Genomic DNA, 18,370 nt, shown 5'->3' with positions numbered 1-18,370 from the left:
CAGACTCCTATGGCAGTGAAGTGAGAAACTGGAAGAGCCTGGGCCGGGGAGAAAATCCCCTCACCTGGCCCCGCTGTGAGGCCGTGCGCAGGCCTCACTGGTGCAGCAGGCCCCGAGGTGCCGGCCTCCAGGCCGCTCGCATCAGCAGATCCACAGACAAATATCAGAAGGAATCACCCGAGGGAGAGCTGCCAAAATGGTCCGATTGCTTTTTCCCTGTCAAATGGCAGGAGCTGGCCTTTAAATGAGAGAAGGCTTATGGTCTGGCCCTCGAGTGCAAAGGTTACTCTTAGCTCCCCAGTTGTCTTTTTTCCTAAAACAAACAAACAGAAAAAATAATGGGAAAAAGCCATGCTACCAAGCACTTTGAGATCCCTAGGAATTGATTCATGTCTTTAAATAGGAGCTTCCCGAGTATTCCTGTAGCATTAATACCTTTCCTCTTTTAAATTAAAACTGGACAAACATTTTCCCTAAACACATGCAGCCTAGCTTAACAGCAGTTTTTTGCTAGTAAGTACAAAAATAAACCAACCATAAAGCTAAATAAAATCAACTAATTTTAGTACACGCAAGCTGAGCGAAGATGACAAAAATCCACAAATAATTTACTTTTCACAATTTAAAATTATTAGTAAGCAGTGGTGAGTGGAACAAGGATTGCAGAGTGCAATTACTGTCTTCACAGATTCTCTTCAAAAGAGCCTTTTAATTATGACACATTAATCATATCCCATGAATTCTAATTTTTACTTGTATAAGATTTTTCCAGCTCATTTATTTTCCTCTGATTTCCTCTCCACTGTACCCCACAGACTTTATCTAGTCGAGAAGGACTCTTACAAAATAGTAACCAAGATCCAGAACATCTTTCCCCTGCCGCAGCCCTGTAAAGCAGTAGTAGTGAGAGGTCCAGCTGGCCAATTTTTTTTGACTGTGATGTAGACATATGCAGAGAAAAGAAGACAGATAGTCAGCTAACATGATATTTTAAAACTAAGGGAACTCATGTGCAAAATACTGCAAATAAAATCTATTCCAGTCCTGGGCTATTTAAGTGCTTTGAAGGGCACTGAGCCAACAGATACAAATTGAAATGTGAAACTTTTTTATTTTAACAGCAGCCTAGTATCTGTAGAACGGGTACACCATTTGCTTCAGAAGCTCAGATTTACATAGCAAAATGAGACTGAAAAGCAGCAAGATGCATGACAATCCCATCAATGGCAGGAAAAAGCATTTCCTTTTTCTGGGGCAGCTGAATGCTACCTCATTTACTTTGAAGACGATTTCAAATCCTAATCTGGTCAGAAACAGGAGCAACAAGTTCCTTTACTTATTTACATAAATTATGATTAAATCTATATTTTATCGTAAGTAAGAAATGGGAGAGTGGTACATTTGATTCACACTGGAGATGCACATGTACAGGGCTATGTAACTGTCTCAGCTTCATTTTTCAAAGGTAGTTGCACTTGACAATGACCAGATAAAATTTCAGGTCACTCACTTCACCTACAATAAGTGAGAAAATTTCAAAGATAAAAAATGTGGAGACAAAATGTAACAGTTAATGTGTCTGCACAGGCTCAAAGTCACAAGTGCACTTCACAAAAAGAAAGACCACTACAAAATGTAGTAATTTTTAAACAGGTCTTGCCAAAGACTGTCCCTAGAGCTCACTGGCCTCTGGTCAGAGCTTAAAAATAAATAAATAAATAAATACATTCCTTGATAATCCCAAACATATGGGAATTCCACGTGGGCTTTCTTTTCTTCACTGCCTTGTTTTCATCTCACTCCTACTCTAAATCCCAGCTGATTCACTCCTGCATAGTAGGCAACATTGTTATTTGCCCACTGGCTAGTTTTCCCTTTCCAATTTAACTGATGTTTTTGCCTTAGCAGGGGATGAAATCCATGGAGCAGTAAAAGCATGAACCTGCCACCTCCTGCCTCTTCCCTGATCTTCACAACAGACCTTCTGCCACGACCCACCAGGAACCACTGGCATGGTTGCTGTGACCAGTGACCACGGATAAGAGCTTCCAGCGTTGCTCTGAAGGTAAGTGAGTGCCTTAAAAGAAGCAGTCCTGGGAGAAACTAGTGGAGCTCTAATCGAACCTACTTGTGCTGGGAGAGGAGCACGTCCTGAGGAACGGCCGTGATGAGCCTCCTCCCTCCAGTGTCACTGCACATAGACATCGCAGTCCATTACAACCCTCTCAAAAACACACACAGGCAAAGCCTTGCTACAAAACACTAACCGTGCTATACTCATGGTTTGGACTTTTTTTATAGTACAGGTTCCACTGCTTCCATGCAGGCCATTTGCAAGGACTGGTTTTGTACGAAGGGGGTGCCAGAATGTTGATCTGTAAAGGCAGGGACACTTTTGTCAACCTAAACCTGGTATGTTTGTTTACTTTGTCTTTGGCCAAAAATATATTATGCCTCACCACATTACACCACAGTATTAGTCCTGTCTCCTATAACTTTCAGGTCCTTGTCCTTTTATTTTGCTGGGATCCAACAGCAATCAAAAAAAACCAAAACCCCAAAAAACAACAACAAAAGAAAAACCTACCCAATTTATCCATAGTACTTATCCAACAGCAGCAACAAACCCTACCCAACTACATTTCCATAGTACTTCCATTAGAGGGATCTGAAGGGATTTTGAGGCTGCCACCTCAAAATAGTCCAATATGCCCCAGTACTTGTCTTTGCTCCTCAAGCTTTCCTTTTTTCAGCTTCTATAAAAAGCTCAAAAATAAACACAAAAGGCCCATGTAACTATTAAAAACAAAACAAAACAAAAAAAAGGACAAAAAAAATACACAGATTTGAGTTGGAGCTTGCCTTCTGGCATTTGAACCCAGGAGGATAACATTTTCAAAATTTCTCCTTGTATCTAAAAAGAGGGTAAATTCTTTTCAACAAAATTAAGACAATGGAGCTCAGCTTCTCAGGTAATGACACAGCTCCAGAAATCAGGCCCTTACCACCTATTATAGTAAGACCAGTGAAGTGATAAAATTACAAAAGTAGCTGATTTTTTCCTCACACTGTTCATTCCTTACAACTCTCATGAAATAAGAGCTATTAACAATTAAGAAAGAATGGCTGCATATTCAGAACTTGCTAATGTGCATGTTCATCACCTTCAAAATATCAGGCTATAAATTTTAAGAGTCCATGACACACTTAAGGTGTTTAATACATATCCTTCTTTTCTCTAATAGCTGGAATAAACTGAAGGAAACGTAACCTCTCACCAATTACATGGAAATTGAAGTTTGTGTTTTGCAGCAACACTCACATTAACCTGCTAGACCCAACACTCACGTTAACCTGCAAACTTCAGAGCAAGTTTACAGGAGAGGTTTATGCTCACCCCCTGCACAGAACAAACTGCCATAAGGAAGAACAATAAACAAAACCTCCTCATGCATAGAATGAAAGATTTAAATTTCAGAAAGGACCTGTGCGTTCAGAGCATAAATCAGATCCTGTTGTGGTTTCAGTACCCACTAACCAAATCACAGCTACAGGACTCTGAGCTCTCAGGAGGTGCATGCTGAGCCTCCCTTTGCAATGATGTTGCACATACATTATTTACATGATTTCACCAAATGTGCAGTTTGGAAATACAATGAGACAGGCAGGTTTACCTCTACTTCATATAATCAAGACTAACATAAGTGGCAAGATGAGACAACAGTAGTTTCTTTGCTAAGATTTAATGCTGTCCAGATGGACTTCAAGGAAGCTGTGAAGAACACAGGGTGCCTTAAGAGTTTGACTATTCCATTCGTCAAAAGCTTGTAAGAGAAGCAAAATTAATATGAACAGAACTGTGGTGAAGAAAGTGGAAAAAACCCTAAATGATCTTTGATTCTCTTCCTCACAGGGCTTCTCAGGGCAGGCAAAACAATAAAAGATAGAGCAAAGGTATTCCATCAGATTATTTAAAGAAATAAAAAGAGCCATGCACACAATTCATATTGGACCCTTGCCACCTCATATTTAAATCTGGCATTGGAGAAAGCGCACCTATGCAGACAGGTGTAAAGCATGTAATCCATCAGAAGTAGGACACAATACATCCCTGAAGAAAGAGACAAATATATCACACTCTTCAATACAATACAAAACTTTTTCCTTTTTCAGCTTTCACATAATTCCTAAGTAGAACTGTATGTGAATTAACGAGAATTAGCTGGGGAGATTTAGTGACAGCTGACTCCGATACGGTAGATAGTCTGGAGATCTATTATTAGGATACTGTATCGTAAAACTGGAAACGGTCAGAAATACTTTGGCTGCAAACACTTTGCAAAACTGGACTGACTGCACTCAAATTTCCTCCCTTGGAAAAAAAGAAAAAATCTGACTTCACACAACTACTCTATTTTTATATTGGCAGAGCAATTATTTCAGAACTGCCATTGTGAAGCTCAGCTCTGTACTGTGTTTATCTGCTGTATGACAAACCAGCATTGGAACGAAAGCCAAATTGCATGTCTTAAATGACCTGAAAAGAGAAGTTCTTTCATAGTAGCTTCCTTCCAAGAACAGAAATTAAAAAAGGGAAATTTCTACAAATGCAATTGAGCAGTAATACAAGTTCAGCAGTGCTAAAGTCCCCCATGAAACAAATGTTTATCCCCATACCGGCACAGCAGGCTTTCAGCACTAAATGCACACTTGCAAAGTTACCAGGCACCAGCAGTCTTGTAACCACAACATTAAATCTTATGCCTTTTTTCACAACCCGCTATTTGGTCTCGGTCTGCTGCTGCCTTGCCTGCATTCGCTCACCCCCTCGCCAAGACGCTGTGCGGAGCAGCAGCTCTGCTCCCCACCTTTCTGCTCCAGTTTCTCCATAACTTCCTCACTGGCAGGGTTCCTCCTCACCCGAGGCGAAGTGTCAGGGCAGCGGTGCCTTGCCCTGTACGTGGGCTCAGCGGTCCTGGGAGGGGACTGGGTGAGAAAGAGTCAGCCTGGGGGAAAAGTCCCACGCCAGAGGGCTGCAGGGGAGAAGGGAGGTGTCCAAGCATCACCATACACTGCAGTTTCTGATGGGTGGCGAAGTCAGGATGGGAGTAACATTTAATAAGAAACATCCCTTTCCTACCTGATCATGCCCCACTCTGACTCCAGTGACTGCTTGCCCAAGGAGTTTAATGCGATCCCAGCACTTAGCAGGGCCAAGATATTTGCTTTTAGTGAGAGCACTGTGAAGGACGCAAGTGGAACCTGCCTGTAGCAGCTTTGCAGCTTTACGCTATTTGTTGTAGAGCAGAAAAGCAGCAAGCGCATTTGTGGTCTTAAAGTCTTCCAGTTTCAGGCAGGGAAGAAGATAACAAATTCCTATCCAAAGCAGCTAATAAATTTTAACACCCCTCTACTGAGTTGCTACGCACTGGGGTCTGACTTTTTGGAAACCCAAGTGCATTTATACCCTTATTTGCTTACATTTACAACCTTGGTGGGCCTAGTCCTGTGAATAAAACTTTGTATATGCTAACCACCAGTAGCAATCTTTTAAATAATTAATTTTGAAAGAACTCAGAACTTAGCTCGAAATAGTAAAAGCTTTGCAACTGGATTCAGAGCTGTTTTTCAGATGAAAAATCAGGGAGACAAGTTTAACTGAAACCTTACATCACGTGTAATCCAAGTAATCCTAGCTGTTAAGTGAAGTCTCAAGGTGCACTGAGGGCAGACATCCAGTTACATTATCAAGTGCCTGTCATATTTTTCCTTTTCCATTTCTTTCACTTTCAGAATCCCCATAGACGTGTAAGGAGATGACATCCTTTACATTCACTTTTTCTTCCAAAAATTGTTTTTTTTTAATCTAAGACAGACTGAATTGGATTATTAGCCCAATCAAACCTGGTATCTGGATTCTGGCAGAAACCAATATTGAATGTTCCCCTGAGTAATGAAGACCGCACGATGCCACGCTAACAGAGCTCACCACACACGCAGCCTGTAACACAGAGGGAAAAATTATTTCACAGCCTCTGTGGCTATCGGGCCACGCTTTGATACATCGGACGGGGTCGGCTTCTTCTTAACTACATTTATTGACCGTACAACAACGCAACCCTTTTTAAATACAGGTGTTGAGCCTGATGGCACGGAGCAACAATCTGACCAAGCCTCTTACGTCCAGGTGTAAAAATAAATAAATAAAAAAGTAAAGATCCCACAGAATCGCAAACATGTAACAGCCGCACGCTCCCCGTTGGCTAGGCGTTTCGGCATTCCTGTAGCTCTTCGCCAGCAGCCCGGGCAGGAGGAGGAGGAGGATCCCTGCGTGCAGGGCCGAGGCCGGGGCTCGGCCTGCGAGAAGCAGGCACCGAGGCAGGGAGGAGAAAAGCCCCGAGGGCCGGCAGGAAACGAGCTCGGCTCAGCTGAGGAGCCCGAGCAGCCGTCTCGGCCGCCCCGTGACTCGGCGGGGGAGGCTCGGGGAAACTTCTCACCCCCCCCCCTCAAGGGCTGGCGCTGCCTGCCCGCTGCTCAGCTCCAGCGGAGGATTCGGAGCGATTCTCGCCGGGGGAGGGCACTGCGAGCACCACCCCCCCCGCCCCCCACCACCACCCCGGAGCGCCCAGGCGCGGCTTTAACAGAAAATAGAAACACACCCGCGCGGATGGGTTACTCTAAGCCGCGATCGCGACGCTTTTCAATGGGGGGACGGGGTTCCCGTCCTAAGGGGGGGGGGGGGGGGTCCCCATCCTTGGGGGGGGTCCCCCGGGGTTCAGCAGCAGAAGTTGCGTCCCGCCCGGCACTGCACGGCACGGCACGGCACGGAGACAGAAAGTTGCGTTTGGGCAGGCACGGGGGAGGGCGGCAGAGCCCAGCCGCTGAGATGCGACTCCCCCCCCCAAAATATCCTCCCCCCCCCTCCAAAATATCGCCCTCCCTCCCGGCCCGCTCCTACCGCCTGCGGCGGGGTCCCGATGAGCATCTCCAGGTAGTACCCGCGGCCGGAGTCCCCCTGCAGGTTGTCCACCATGGCCAAAAAGTTGATGCTGCCCCCGGGCTCCGAGGCCAAGGCCAAGCCTCCCGGCTCTCCCGGCGCATCCCGCTGCCGGCCCCCGCCGCTCCCCGGCCGCAGCGGCACCGGGGCGGGCGGCGACCCCCGGGGGGCGGCCGGCTGGGACACGCGGAGCGGCAGCGAGAAGAAAGCCCGGCACAGCCCCGCGGCGCCGGCCAGCAGCAGCAGGAGGCTGGGGGCGGCCGGCGGCGCCCCCATCCCGGAGGCACGTCCCGGCTGCGGCGGGGCTCGGCAGGGAGGCAGCGGCCGCCTGGCTGCCGGGCTGGAGCAGCCAGCAGGAGGAGGAGGAGGAGGAGGAGGAGGAGGAAGGCGGGAGCGGCTTCCCCACGCCCCGGCTCCATCTCCCCCCTCCCCTCGGCGCCGAGCTCCTCCTCGCCTTTCTCCCGGCCGGGGAAGTTGTGCTGCTCGCTCAGGCCGCCCGGCCTCCGCCGGAGGGGAGGCGGAGGCTGAGAAACTTGGAGGCTCGGCCCCGGGGCGGAAAGTTTCCGACAGCCCCGGGGGGGACGGCGGGGGATCCGGGCCCCCCGGGGATCCGCGCTGTGGGCTGGCGGTGTCCGTGCGTCCGTGTGTCCATGTGCCTGTGTGGAAATTCATCTCCTGTATTAACGGCGCGTTGCCATAAAACCCGGCACGACAGACGCCTGCTTATCAGAAAGACCGACTGCGAGGCTTTAAATGCCTTCATCATGCGCGGAATTAATAGCGGCAGGCCAGTGCGGCCTTTCGGGGGATGGGAAGGCTTGGCCATCTTTGCCCAGGTACTTTGGTGTCCTAGGCACTCCCTAGGCAACTGCTTGTTCTCTCCTTAGGTGTAAACCTGCTCCAAGTTGAGATCTCTCTCCTAATAGCGAGGGATCCCTCCCTCCCTGCGAAGGAAGAGTCCTCCTTAGGGTTTCCAAGTGTTTCAGTGAACTTGAATGAAGTTTCCCATGGACGTGCTGGTGCTCTCCCCCAGGAAGACTGAGCAAGCTCTTTGCTGGCAGGGCACTCTGGTGAGGCTGTTATTCGTAGCTAGTGCCAGAGGTGCTTGCAGAGGGTACTCCTTGCAAAGCAGCTGGAACCCACCCGCTCTTTCTGAAGGAAAAACGGGTGCCTTCACTTTTCTCACTGACATTTTCTATACCCTGACGTGTCATTCAATTTCTGGAACCCCTCTCCTCGCATTGTAACTCATCCCTTAGATCATTCCAGTGCTTCTGGGGTATTTCAGCACTAGGTGATGCAGTCCCCAACGTCCACCTCAGAGCTCTCCATAGGGAGGAGAAATGCTCTGTCAGGCTCTCAGCCTTACAGTGATGAAGGTGGGAAGCGAGCAGTGGGATTGCCCTGACAGAGAACTTGAGTAGAGGGCATAGATAAAGGTTGCTCTGTTTTACTTGTGGGAAACAATGCGTCTTACTGAAAGGCTCAATTGTGCAAACTCTTCACCTCCCTGGCCGCAGGAAGCTTTCTGCTTGCCTGACAAGTAGGAAGGTTAAATATTGCAGTCCTGCTCTGCGTAGTCCCACCTGCTCAGGACAGAAGAGCTGGGAAGTGCTGCTCTGGAGGGATGGCAGCTGAACACCTGGGGGAGCGGCAGCTGGGCTCAGAAGAGGTTATCTCCAGGGTGCTACAGTAATGGCTTTTTCTGATGCGGCTGGGATAGCGACAGGTTATGATGCAAGGCCTGCGTGGTCAGAGCTGAGGCTGAAGGGGATTTCAAGTGGTTAGGGATCTTCGTGGGTGAGCTGAGAGGTGGAGAAATGCCCCCGCCCTTCTGAGAAAGGAAATGTGGGAAGAAACCAAGAGTATAATTGAACACCCCCTCAGAGTGGAAGGGATATATTTATAACAGTCAGCAGCTATATACATTTTGTTTGAATTCTTTTACAGTACAGTAAGCCTTCCCCCCGCCACTGTTGCTAAGATACATTACCATACTTCTGGGCAAAGCAATCCCTGTCAGAGGAAGTGTATAGTTCCCGAAGTATAGGAGATACAGCATAGCCTTTAAGTGTTCAAGCAAAAACTTGTCTTTTTGTCGGACTGTTTGTTAAAAGTTCCCCGTGTCCTGTTTTCTGCAGACGTAGGTAAGTCTTACAGCACATGTATATCAGAGAGCTGCTGCATGAGGTGTATGCGTAACCTTTCCATCCTTCCAATCACATCATCACAGCTGGGCCCGTGTTTGTACAAAAGCGAGTTGTGCGGTTTCTGTCTGCCCTCATCTCTCCTTTATTTACCTAAGAATCTGATGAGGCTTAGACTGTACTGTGCGCAGGTGAGTAGACCTAGCACACTTATGAACAATGGCAGGAGGGGGCCTTGTAAGAGCAATGCAAACAACTGCTTTTGGAGAAGACATTATAAACTCCTCCCAGAGAGCGGAACATAACTGTACACAATGTTCCATAGAGAGGAAATCATCTGTATGCAATGCAATTACGTTCAATGTGCACGTTTATTTGTTTGTGTGCCACATACACCAAATAAATGAAATGTTGGAAATAGATACAAATAAAGGAGTGTCTGGACTCCTTATTTTATAGAATTTTTGAAGAATCTATATTTTTTTCTTTCTGTATTTTTGTTATTCCAAATATGTATCTTTGAGTAAATAGCTTTTAAAAACCTTTAAATATCAGCCTGTGAGAATAGGTCTCTTTAAAAAGTCATTATTTCACATGTAAATTTGCAGGTATATCTTGACTTTGATCCAAGTTTGCATTCATTTACGGAACCACAGAATCATAGAATAATCTGGGTTGGAAGAGACTTCCAAGATCACCTAGTCCAACCTCTGAAACCATTTACTTTGCTGGTATTATGGTACTTAAAACCCTGAGCCACTTGAAAGTGAATTGACGTACATCTCTATAACATAACCTTCCACCAGTATTTACAGAGTACAGTGTGTCATAAACATGTAACTGTTGTGTGTTATGGATGAGGTATGTTAACTAAGTCTGAGGGACAGTTGCTATATGGAGATACTAAATTAGGGCTGTTGGGAAAACAGGACTGAAGAAGGCTGAAGATGCAGAGGAAGTGCTGGAGCTAATAGGAACAGAGGAACTCTGGATGACTAAAAAGAGATCCTCTCTTTCCAAAAAGGGAAGCTATTAGGGGACTGCTTAGACTGAAGTGGTTCTCAGCTGTGCGTCTGAAGAAGTCAGGCTGACCTATGCTATCATTATACAATGATAAGGCAAGATGAACACAAAGACTTCTATTCTAAAATTGCTTTGTCTACTTTCCATGTTCCTACTGTTAGTATAATCAATACTTCAGTTTTAAGAAGACTGCTCTTTACTGCTAATTGCACACCTATATGGAAAGAAACCCAGCTGGATCTGCAGTGTACAAACAGTTAATTTGAAAACTGCAATAGCATTAAGAGAGGGGAGATTTTGTTCTTCTTGCACCTCACTGGGAAATGGTCTTCTCTGTTTGCGGTCTTCTTGCATCAGCCTTTTCATACTTTGGGCCTAGTCCAGGGAAATACTGCTGGCAAGTGACAGAGCAGTAAACAATCAAGTGGCAGCAGAGACCACACGGTTTGGCTCTGTTGCATGTCTGCCAAGGCAGAACATCTTCCAAGGCATTGAACAAACCGTCTGCCTTGTGGGGTGAGATATGTGTCACTCAGGAGAGCTATTCCAGTGATGCTCCTAAGGCTCTAGTAGCATCTCCTGTGCCAAAGTGAGGGCGTGGACAGTCTGGGGTCTTGTTTAAGGACTGAGCATATGCACAGTGCGTAGAACTTGTCCAAAATTTATTTTATGGCTGAAGAATACATGGTTGGGTATGTAGGTGCAAATGTTTAGTGTCCTTTATCTCTTTGCTGTGGGTAGAATATCTTGGTAAGGTAGTTGTCTTTGACCACTGTCTATGCAGATAGGTTTCTGAATGATTATATATCCATTTGGCTACAGCTGAATGATACGGGATGTTGAAGATCCAACTGTCTGCTGTCAAAGCTCCATTAAAAACAAGCAAAACATAATTCTTAGTTGCTGCTGCCAGTACTGGAGACTGGCTGAATTGAACTCAGGAATTATCCAAAGGCATTGTTTTGTGGTAGAGGCTGTCACCCGGTTGGGTGCTGAGGTCCCTATTCCACATCTTCCGTGGAGCAAGGTCCTTTACCCAAGCACGATTTCTCAGGTTGTGAGCTCATCTCCATTTGGAGCATGAGGCCCTTTCTCCCATTGAAACCTCCACACCCCAAAACATTTTCTTTCTCCCCTGAGCCCTCAAGCCTTCATACACTCTTCTCTGCCCCAGCTCATCCCTTTGTCAGGGGAAAAGTGATGTGCCACTGACCAAAGGAGATGTGAAAATGAGCTTGATTTCTGCTTGTCACACCACTAGAGCAGAGGGTATGCATAGATGGCACCACCCCTCCCTTGTGGAAAGGGGCAGGAGCAAAGGAAGGGGAGGCAGAACTACAGCTGCAGGTTGAAGTGCCTCAAAGTGCAGCTGGCCCAGGCACTATAGGCTCAGATGGCAGCACAGAGCAGAGGTCAAGATTAGGGTCTTGGACCTCCTGATACAAAAATCCCATCAGTAAATTTGGTACTATGATTCGTACTTCTTGTATCACCTGTGGTTTAACTCTTGTAAACTGTGGGCCTGACGTAGCTCTTTGCTAACTGGGAGAGTGGGTGTTTGAGTTTCTGCCCCATGTCTGAGGCAGACTGCAGAATTCTGGTTGAATGCATTGACCACTCTCAGAACAGTGTTTTTTTTTTTTTTTTTTTTTTTTTCCTCAGAAAGCTCTGCAGGCATCCTCAACTCTATTCTCTAGCTGGCACCATGGAAGAAATCATTTGTGGGTTAGACCTTAAAATGATCCGATATCGACCTTCTGATTCCAGATCTTCCTACACCACAAATAGGCAATAGTTATAAATTTATAAACTATGAAAAATTAAACATGCAGTGAACTATAACAGCACTTTAAAAACACCATATTCAGAGCTGGCACATACTGCTGAGATTCCTCAGATACTTTCACAATCATGTGGGGCTGCAATCTCCTTGCCCAGAATTGATAGACTATTCATTTATTGTTAATAGTAAGAGTAGAAAGACGTGATAGTTAGTGGACGTTCAGGAAACTAGTAATCTTGGTCAAGATTTTTCAGAAGTGCTTAGACCTCGACAGTGTTTACTGGCAAATGCAGGAGATGGGATATAGAATCCTTCTGAAAGGCTGGGCATTAGTCACTTTTGGGAGGTAAATGCACGGAGTACAGTTTTGTTCCAGTCCATCTGTGTACCAGATGTTCAACAAAGGAGGTTACAGGCATGTTCCTGGCTGCACCCCTCTTAGAAGCTGCAGCCAGGATCTGTTTGTAAATAACCTTGTCATTTAATGGAGCAGTGTGTCTGTATCTATGTCCGTCCTTTGGAGACACTGAGGAATCTTATAATGAATCACATTGTCCACACGGCCAACTCAAAGCTGGGAATTTGCTGTCTGTCTTTGTTTTCTTTGTGGTATTCTGCTTAACAAATTCATGCTGAAAAGTTCAAGCACTAAATGATCTTGTGGATGGCGAAATCAGTTCCTGTAGCCTGTCTTTATAATTTGCTTTTTTTTTTTTTTCCTTGTCCACCGTTCCTTATCAACCTGATGTTGATCATGAAGTTGATCATAATGCATCCAGTCCCTGAAGACTGGATGCAGCAAGTATGTTTGGCCATAATCTATAAAGAGCTGCAGTTTCTTTAACTTATATTCCATAACTCAGTGGCTGCTGGTTGGACATGGAGCTTCCTTCCTTTCCCATCCTCCTGGACCAATAAATTACTGGCTTCTAGTTTAGATATACTGAGGTAGTAAATAAAATCTGAAATGCTGAAGGCTGAATGTGAACCACAGACTTCAGGCCAAGTGTCTGATTGACACTTAGATGAAAAAATTTGGAATGACGATCTAGCTGTCTCTAGTTAGAAGGATTAATTAAAGATTTTTAAAATCTTTCTTTGTTTTGTTTTGTTAAATGATTATTTGCAATCTGATAATGAGTTCTTTATTTTTTATTTTTGGCTTTCTAGTGTTGAAATGATCCTTTATTTATAAAATTTGCCCCTTTTTTGGTCCAAAATAGTAGCAGGGATATGGGTAAAGTATTCATCCCACTGGAAAAAAAAAAAAAAAACTATTACACTGCTCCCAGTGACCTGGATCTAAATAATCTATTCTGTGATCCATTTCTTTCTGATGAAAAAATAACCTAAAACTTGAGCTCTTTTTTTCCCAAAATTCTTAGAAAGATTGAATTTCTTCTGTGAAGGCACATAAAGATGAACATGTGCATGAAAAATGAATATGTTACTAGTGAAGTAGTCCACAAGTGCTGAAATATTCTTGGCATCTAAGCCAGAGGGAAAACCCAGTGCATCTGAGAGAGGTTTGCAGCTATCAGCTTGGCAAAATAAGGTTTTATTGTTATCCTTCTGAGCCTCTGGAGACCCCTGAAATGCTTTACTGGGGCTAGAGAAAGGTGAAATGGAATTGTGTTTTACAGAACCAAATCCAATAGTGACTGTAATGCTAGTTCATGATGTTCCAGGGTATATTTAGCCTTTTGAGTGTTACTGCTAATGATAAGCCCCAAATGCTACTTAAAACTCACACATACTTTTGAAAACCGATAATGAACTGTTTTTAGTGGTGAGTGTTGGTCTTCCTATAGGACAGAGCTAAAAAACAGTTTAGGTACTTTAAGGTTAAACAAGTCAATCAGTAAAAGGACTGTTACCCTACAGTCACCTGGTAATGATAGTAGATGAAATGATCCAGATAAAGTATGTCCTAAGGCAAAACACTATGATCCCACTTAAAAAAAAAAAAATCCATGATCTTAGAAAGTGTGATTACATTATTAATGTGTAAAATGTTACATGCCTTTGCACTTCAATTTTTCTCCGTCTTTACAAAAATTCATTATTCCTCATCAGATACAGGCTTATAGGTCTTCTCATTATTTATGTCTCCTGCCGTTTGTTTCAAGTACCCAACAATGAGAATAATTATGCTTGCCTTTTTGTATTCTTTGTTTTCAGGAAACAATGCATCAGGGAGGCTGTTTCAGACTCAAACTCTCACAGGCAGACAGCCAAGAGGCAGAAGTCTGAAAACAGCTGAAAAAACTTCAGGTGATTCTTCCCTCATTTATTACTTTAGAGCCCATTGAGATAAACCAGGCTGATTTGTTGCTGATAAGGGCAAGATCTGGCCATTTTATTTCAATTTTTCTTTCATCCATAATAGTTTATACTACTGCTTATGATGGATATTAAAAATGCATATTACTTGGAGCTGGTTGCATGACTTCTGGTTGATAATGCAAGGCAAGTTAGAGAAGCTTATAGCTTTGCTAATCTTAGAGGATGAACTTTTTCAGGCTGCACGTCTGCCAGAGACATGTACTGTTTTGTGCAAGTTTGTTTCTGGCCTTCCTGAGAAATGCGCTGGAGAAAAATACTGTGCTTTGCAGCTTAAAGAAAAACAGTCCAGTGGGAGATTATTATTATTATTATTATTATTATTATTATTATTATTATTATTATTATTTTGTGAGGAGCAGATCTGGAATGCCTGGGTACTAGGAAAAAAAAAAGTTGCCTGTCTATGAGGTATATGTCTTCTGTTGTTTACTTAAAAAAAAATCTGAACCTTGTCTAGTTATTATTCCCCCCAAACCTCATTTTACACATGCACAGCAGCAACCCGCCTAGCAGCTTATTTCTTCCAAGGACTACTTTTACACTGAACGTGTTCCATCTCTTTTGGTCTTCATCTTCAGGCTCAGGAGCGCTGTTTGGTCCTCACCTGGGGCTCAGTAAGACTTTCTTTGGAGTTACTGCTCTTTGGTGCTGCACTTCTGGATGTAGGAATGGAGATCGCAGAAATGTCTATACAACTCTGAGGAGAATGCAAGAGAAGACAGCTTCCACAGTGTAATGGAGCAGGGCTTGGTTTGGCAGGTGCAGGGCTGTGAAGAGGAGAGCTCTGAAAGTGCAAAGAGAAAGGGACATGTACAGTAGCATGACTTGGAGGCGAAGAAGGGGTGCATATGTGGGAGCAGCAGGAGCAGGCTATCAGCACAGAGCTAAAGAAGCTGTGGTAACTTTAAAACTCTTCTTACCCAATGAGAATATGACTGCACAAATTCAACATGCCTCAGATGTATTAGTTTGTTAACTAATTAAGAATTCCCATAAGGGAATCTTTTTTTTTTTCTTTTTTTTTTCTCCTTTTTCTTTTTTCAGAACAAGTAGACCTTCTGGATTCTTACAGGCATGTCATTGCTTTTTCCTTCATAGTCTCTCTCTGCTGGATGAGTTTATTGACTGCATTTTAATGCCTTCTGAAGAACCACACATAAAAAAAAAATGCTAAAAAAACCCAACACCTTCACAGTACTCTGGTCTCCATGGCAAAGGTTTGGCTGCTATTGCTTTTGAATATGAATTTCGGGATATAGTACCGATAATCCTATTAGTCTGTCTAGGAAACAAAAAAATATGAAATGAAAGTTGACTCAGTGTTGAAGGTAATCTCCTTTATTGGACTTGTATGAGAATACATGTTTCAAAGAGAAAAAAACGTTGAAAAATGGCTGTCTCATCTTTCCGGGGTCTCAGAAAGGCTGAAGTTCCATGTTTTGACTGTACGAAGGGACTGGGTGTGTTTTAGGTTACTTTATGTTCACAGTACCCTATCCATCTCTTATACCCTTTATGGGTATAACAAATGAGAGCCGTAACATGCGGTTTAGGTTCACTCTACTAACTATAAGCAGACTCTGCATTATATAGTTCATGATTACCACTTGAATTTGTAAGAAAGTTGGCAGGAATGCCTTCTGCTAGGTGACCTTTGCAAATGTGGCTGCTGCTGCTACATGTAGTACCTAGGAAGTTGGTGTTTACTGTACTGGCTCTCTCCAGGGAACCAGAAAGGAGGACACAGCAACTCTTTGAGGCTTGGCAGAAGAAAATCAGAGATGTCACTTCCTACTCCATTCCTGCCAAATACAGTTAGAACTTTTGCTGCGGAGAACATCATTTAGGGATTGCAATTAAACCTTGACATGTGAAATACTTAATTTTCAGCAGCTGATGCTATAAACGGAATGCAGATACTAGGAATGGAGTATAATTTGTTTTTCTTGCAATGAATACAAGGTATAAAGTGTTTATTGACTTAAAAAGAAAAACTGAACAAACAGAATAAAGAAGAAAGCATGCATGGATGCTTTGAAGGAAAGAATGTTTTTATTTCATACTTCGAAGAAATTGTTCAACTAGTTCAGCCGTGTAAAAATGTGACCGCTCTAATGCTGCCAAGGGCAGTGAGATCAGGGATAATCTGCTGAGGAAATGCAGCTCACGCAGGCCAACAGACGTATTTTAAACTTACAACACCATTTTTTCAAAGAGGGAAGCATGAAGGGGAGAAGAAGGGAAGTAGAAGGGGAGACCAGTACTGAAGGGTCTCCTTCAGCAGGAAAGGAAATAGAAGGGGAGACCAGTACTGTTCTTTGCTCGCTGAAGAATCCCATCACCTGTTTTGAGGAATGTTCTCTCTGCTGTTTGCTACAGAAACATGTAGATTTGGGGGACAGTCAGACTGCTGTATATTCTCCCCCATGAGGTCCTGCAAAAAAAAACAAAAAACAAACAAACAAAAAAACACAACTGAATGTGATTAAGATGCTAAATAATAATTACTAAGCAGGGAGAAAGCACGAGAGAAAGCTATTCTGGTCTTAATTCTCACTTTGATGTAGTGCTTGTCTTCATGTTCCTCATGTTCTTCATTTTGTTCTCTTCTTTTTCACGTTCTCTTCTTTTAAAGTAGTTCTGGTATACACATGCACATGTTTATCTGTATGCATATGCTGTCTTTGCAAACCCTGTAGTCCAAAGAATAATTCTCAAGCCTAATGGGGGAAAAAAATAAAGCTCCCTTTGTACTTAGGAACATGAAATGATTCTGTCCATTTTTTTCCCCTAGAGAGGCCTGAGTCAGTGAAAATGTGGGATTGGAGTGGAATGTCTGTTCAGTATAGTTTTGACTCTTGCAAGTGGTGCTGTACTGGAATTCAGTAATGACTAAAGAGCAACCTCTTCTGAAGTTAGCACTGGTGATTGCTGAACGTTTTCCAGTAGATCTACAGGCCATTTTAAGACAGAAACAAACAATGCCTTATTTGTTTAAAACTGCAGCAAAAACAGTTGCTGCTGAAACTAATCAAGGTACATGTAATGCACGTGTTTTCCTTCACCTACAGGGATTATTCTTCTAAGATATGTACAAGTATATAACTCATGTTACTTTAACTCTCTGAGGTTCATTTGATCAGTGTTTTTGTCTTACACTTTTTTTTTTTTTTCAGTCACACAGAGAATTTATCAGTGCCTTCTCTTCCTTATTATTTCTGGTTGTTCTTTCTCTATATTTCTTTGTAAACTTAAAATGGTTTCCTACTGTGTAAGCTAGGATCAACTTTTTTTTTTTTTTTGAGATGCAAGAAGATTACTTTCTAAAGCATCTTTCTTTCTATTCTGTGGACAGCAGACTAGAAGAGTCTTTAGTCCTTGTTCTCATTCTTGCCCTGTGACTTATTTTGGCTGTGGTCATTTAACATTTTCATTTTGCTGTTTTTGAAGTCTCCCCTAGAGCTGTTTGGGCTACAGCTGAAGGTTAAACTTCTCATTTCTTGAGTGGGCAGTGACGGTATACTTATTGTAGCAGAGATGAGTGGTGGTGGTATTCTATGAACTTTAGATGTTGCTCCTTCCCTCTGCCATATGACTGCTTTGCCTGTCTGGGAAGAGATACCCCAGACACAAATCAGTGTAAGCAAGCGACCAAGCTAGGAATGTGCTAAGTTAGAAAGAAATTCCACAGGAGAAAAATGTAACCTTAACGATAGTGCTTAAGCACTAAGGGATGAGCCCTTGAAGCTCTTTAATGCTCTTGCTCTGTGTCATTCTACTACCACACATTCTTGCTTTGCACAGGAATCAACTCTCCTGAGCTGTGTTTAACACTGGGTAATTTCCTTCTTCTTCATTATCATGGTATTGGGTTTGTAGGGTTTGTAGCTCACATTTCTTCCCACCTCACTGACTGAATTTTCTTGAGTTTTTAACTGTTTTGAGGTGCTTCTCTTAGAAGGTTGGCCAGGGTATTGTTTTCAGTCTGTATGTTATCTTTACATTTACCCTATCAGCAGCACTTTTGCACTTGGCCAGTGATATTGGAATGCTCATAGCACCTAGGTAACTTTC

General features: G+C 43.6%; 1 protein-coding gene and 1 long non-coding RNA gene across 3 annotated transcripts in view; one reads left to right on the top strand and one right to left on the bottom strand.

Annotated features, from left to right (window-relative positions):
• BACE2 (beta-secretase 2) overlaps window positions 1-7,733 on the bottom strand; it is a 53,536-nt gene extending 45,803 nt beyond the window's left edge. Inside the window, exon 1 of the mRNA XM_080552001.1 lies at window positions 6,959-7,733. Within this exon, the coding sequence (XP_080408127.1) occupies window positions 6,959-7,669 (711 nt within the window). The 5' untranslated portion in view covers window positions 7,670-7,733. The remainder of the gene's footprint in view (window positions 1-6,958) is intronic.
• On the top strand, window positions 7,701-17,064 carry LOC308176379. Of its 2 annotated transcripts, none has more exons than XR_013938240.1 (3): window positions 7,701-7,833; window positions 14,132-14,224; window positions 14,875-17,064. It is a non-coding gene; the product is annotated as an uncharacterized lncRNA (long non-coding RNA). The 2 variants fall into 2 exon arrangements; XR_013938241.1 differs by lacking the exon at window positions 7,701-7,833 and adding an exon at window positions 7,889-9,144.
• Window positions 17,065-18,370: the final 1,306 nt, after the last annotated feature.

Source organism: Anser brachyrhynchus, assembly GCF_964034855.1.
Source record: "Anser brachyrhynchus genome assembly, chromosome: 1".
Classification (NCBI taxonomy): Eukaryota; Metazoa; Chordata; class Aves; order Anseriformes; family Anatidae; genus Anser; species Anser brachyrhynchus.
Note: the sequence above shows the minus strand (reverse complement) of the source record. Positions and strands in the feature narration are given on the sequence as shown.